The sequence below is a fragment of the Macrobrachium rosenbergii genome, chromosome 10 (assembly GCF_040412425.1).
Source record: "Macrobrachium rosenbergii isolate ZJJX-2024 chromosome 10, ASM4041242v1, whole genome shotgun sequence".
In the NCBI taxonomy this organism is placed as follows: domain Eukaryota; kingdom Metazoa; phylum Arthropoda; class Malacostraca; order Decapoda; family Palaemonidae; genus Macrobrachium; species Macrobrachium rosenbergii.
In genome coordinates this window covers 55,674,445-55,676,944 of record NC_089750.1, presented here as the reverse complement: position 1 = coordinate 55,676,944, position 2,500 = coordinate 55,674,445, and the positions used below count along the sequence as shown (strand labels likewise).

At 34.2% G+C, this 2,500-nt stretch overlaps 1 protein-coding gene across 2 annotated transcripts in view; it reads left to right on the top strand.

Annotated features, from left to right (window-relative positions):
- LOC136842644 (lachesin-like) overlaps positions 1-2,500 on the top strand; it is a 314,707-nt gene that overhangs the window by 252,570 nt on the left and 59,637 nt on the right. For both annotated transcript variants that reach the window (XM_067110263.1, XM_067110264.1), the window contains exon 6: positions 1,435-1,563. In XM_067110263.1, coding sequence (XP_066966364.1) covers positions 1,435-1,563 — 129 coding nt within the window. The remainder of the gene's footprint in view (positions 1-1,434; positions 1,564-2,500) is intronic.

Sequence of the window (2,500 nt, the reverse complement as noted above, 5' to 3'; positions counted from 1 at the left end):
TTGATACTATGGTTCCAAACATTAATCACTGTAGGAATTGACAAAAACCCCGAAAATAAGTTATAAAATAGACAAATTCAACATACAATATTAAAATGAATAACCAACCTCACACAATACTGTGTTCTTATATTTGGTGTCAACAAGTTTTATATTTTGCTGCATATCCCCTTCTCCTGACTTTTCTAAATGGAATAGGAGTAATAGCGTACTAGTTATTAAAGTTTCCTCTCATTATTCATCTGCAGTCACGATCAACTGTTAGTTCCCTTGAGACAGAGATATAATATTTCTTAGCTTGATTTTTACATTTCTATTGGAAACGTAAACTTCTAGCAAATGCATCACTTTGTCCATAATTCAGTTCCTTTCCTCTTGGCGTCTCTTTTTGCAATATATATATGTCCAGTAAAATTAATTAAACACGAGAGTAGAAAATCACCTCACAAAGAGAGGATATATATCATTCTATTCTCAGTAACATGTAAGCAGTAAATGTGGTAAAAACCTTTCAAATAATTTATTCATCAACCACTTTATCAAAACTATTATTGCTACTTTTACATACATTCTAAAGTAGAGACAATCCCACCTGGGTACGAAATTGAGTATTGGTAAAATAATCCACCTATTTTATAACTAATTTACTCATGTCTGTGTTAACAGAAACAAGGAATGAACTCAAGTACTTCTAAGTACAGACGTAACCTTTATGCCTTAATGGAGTCCATAAATAAATTAAACAGAAGTTAGAGAAACGAGATGGCACAAAGAACTACTTTTTAGTCCCCAGTGGTGAAATATTTGATTTAAATCTCTCTCTCTCTCTCTCTCTCTCTCTCTCTCTCTCTCTCTCTCTCTCTCTCTCTCTCTCTCTCTCTCTTATTATATATATACAGTATATATATATATATATATATATATATATATATATATATATATATATATATATATATATATATATATATATATAATCTTAATACGATTTATAATTACGAAGTACGAAGTATTTGCTTATTCTTCCCTTCTTGATGGTTAATATTTTCTAAATTAATTTCTTTCCTCGTGAATTAAATATTCGCTCGCGGCACTCAACATTTAAAAAGTCCCATTTAAATTATTTGTATCCTTGTTTTCTAAACAGATATAATGCTGCCTTGTTAGGTTTGTAGTTTTTGTTTCCTGTCATGTAAAGAGTATATGCTTTTTGTAAACATAAACTAAAAAAAACACTACTGTATTAAAGCTTCCATCTCAACCACAGACTCCTGAGAATCTTCAGACAAACCTGACAGGAATTCATCCTTAGATTTTATAATCAGTTAATCCTTTCGATACTTGGTGCTCTTGATATTTAATCGTGAATATTACCCTTTATTCCATTTCATAACATTACCGTGAAGTGTACTTAACCTAATGTTTCTCTTCCCCAAGATACTGTCGTTACGGGAAACACCCTGATCATTGATGCTGCCAGAAGAGAGGATGCTGGTGCCTACCTATGCATTGCTAACAACGGCGTGCCACCTTCGGTCAGCAAAAGGGTACAACTGAATGTGAGATGTGAGTTTAAATATTTTTGTTCTTTTAATTCTTTTGTTTAGAAAATTAAAATGTATGTACATTGCATAATAAAACGCGTGATTACAGTAGATATCTCTCTCTCTCTCTCTCTCTCTCTCTCTCTCTCTCTCTCTCTCTCTCTCTCTCTCTCTCTCTCTCTGTGTGGGTTCATGTCTGCGGGTTTGCAATCGACCTGTTAAAGGATTTCTGTATCCTTAACAACCTACAGAATTATTTATTACAAATTACAGACATATACCCATAGCAGAAACAAGATCTCTGTCTGCATGTCTGTCTTTTCTGTCATTCTGTTTTTCTGTGGATGTTTGTGTGTGTGTGTGTTTGTGAGGGTGGGTGTCTCTGCGTACACTTTCGAATATGTGGTAAATCAAACGACGCATTGTTGAGTCAGCGAAGGCCGACATTTCGAAACATTGCTTCGTAATTGGCAATCACTAGAACTCTAATTCATCTGTTTCGCCGTCGCTCGTTGTCATCGACCTTGAGATGTGACGCTGGGCGTCCTGACTGCAGTTGCAGGCCTGTCCATTGTTGCAGCCTTTACGAAGTGAATTGATGGAGATTGAAAATGGGAATTGAAGAAATGCTCGTATTTCTTTTCTTTTTACCTCACTTTCTTCCGGTCTGTTAAGCGAGAACTTGGTTGTCTTTACGGAGCGAATTGAGGGAAATTGAAAGCGGGAGTTGAGAACATTTTTACGTTATCTTTTTATTTATCTTTCTCCTGTTTTCTTAACAGTGTAAAATGTGAGAAAGTGAAAGTAGAGGTAAAAAAAAAAATTATATTTTCAGTACTCTTTTTATCGCGTTTTTCTATTCTGTATAACGTGTGAACACTGGCCAGCCTTCATGAACCGATTTGACATGAAATGAAAATTGCAAATAAAGATTATTTCCAATTTTTATTTATGCAAGT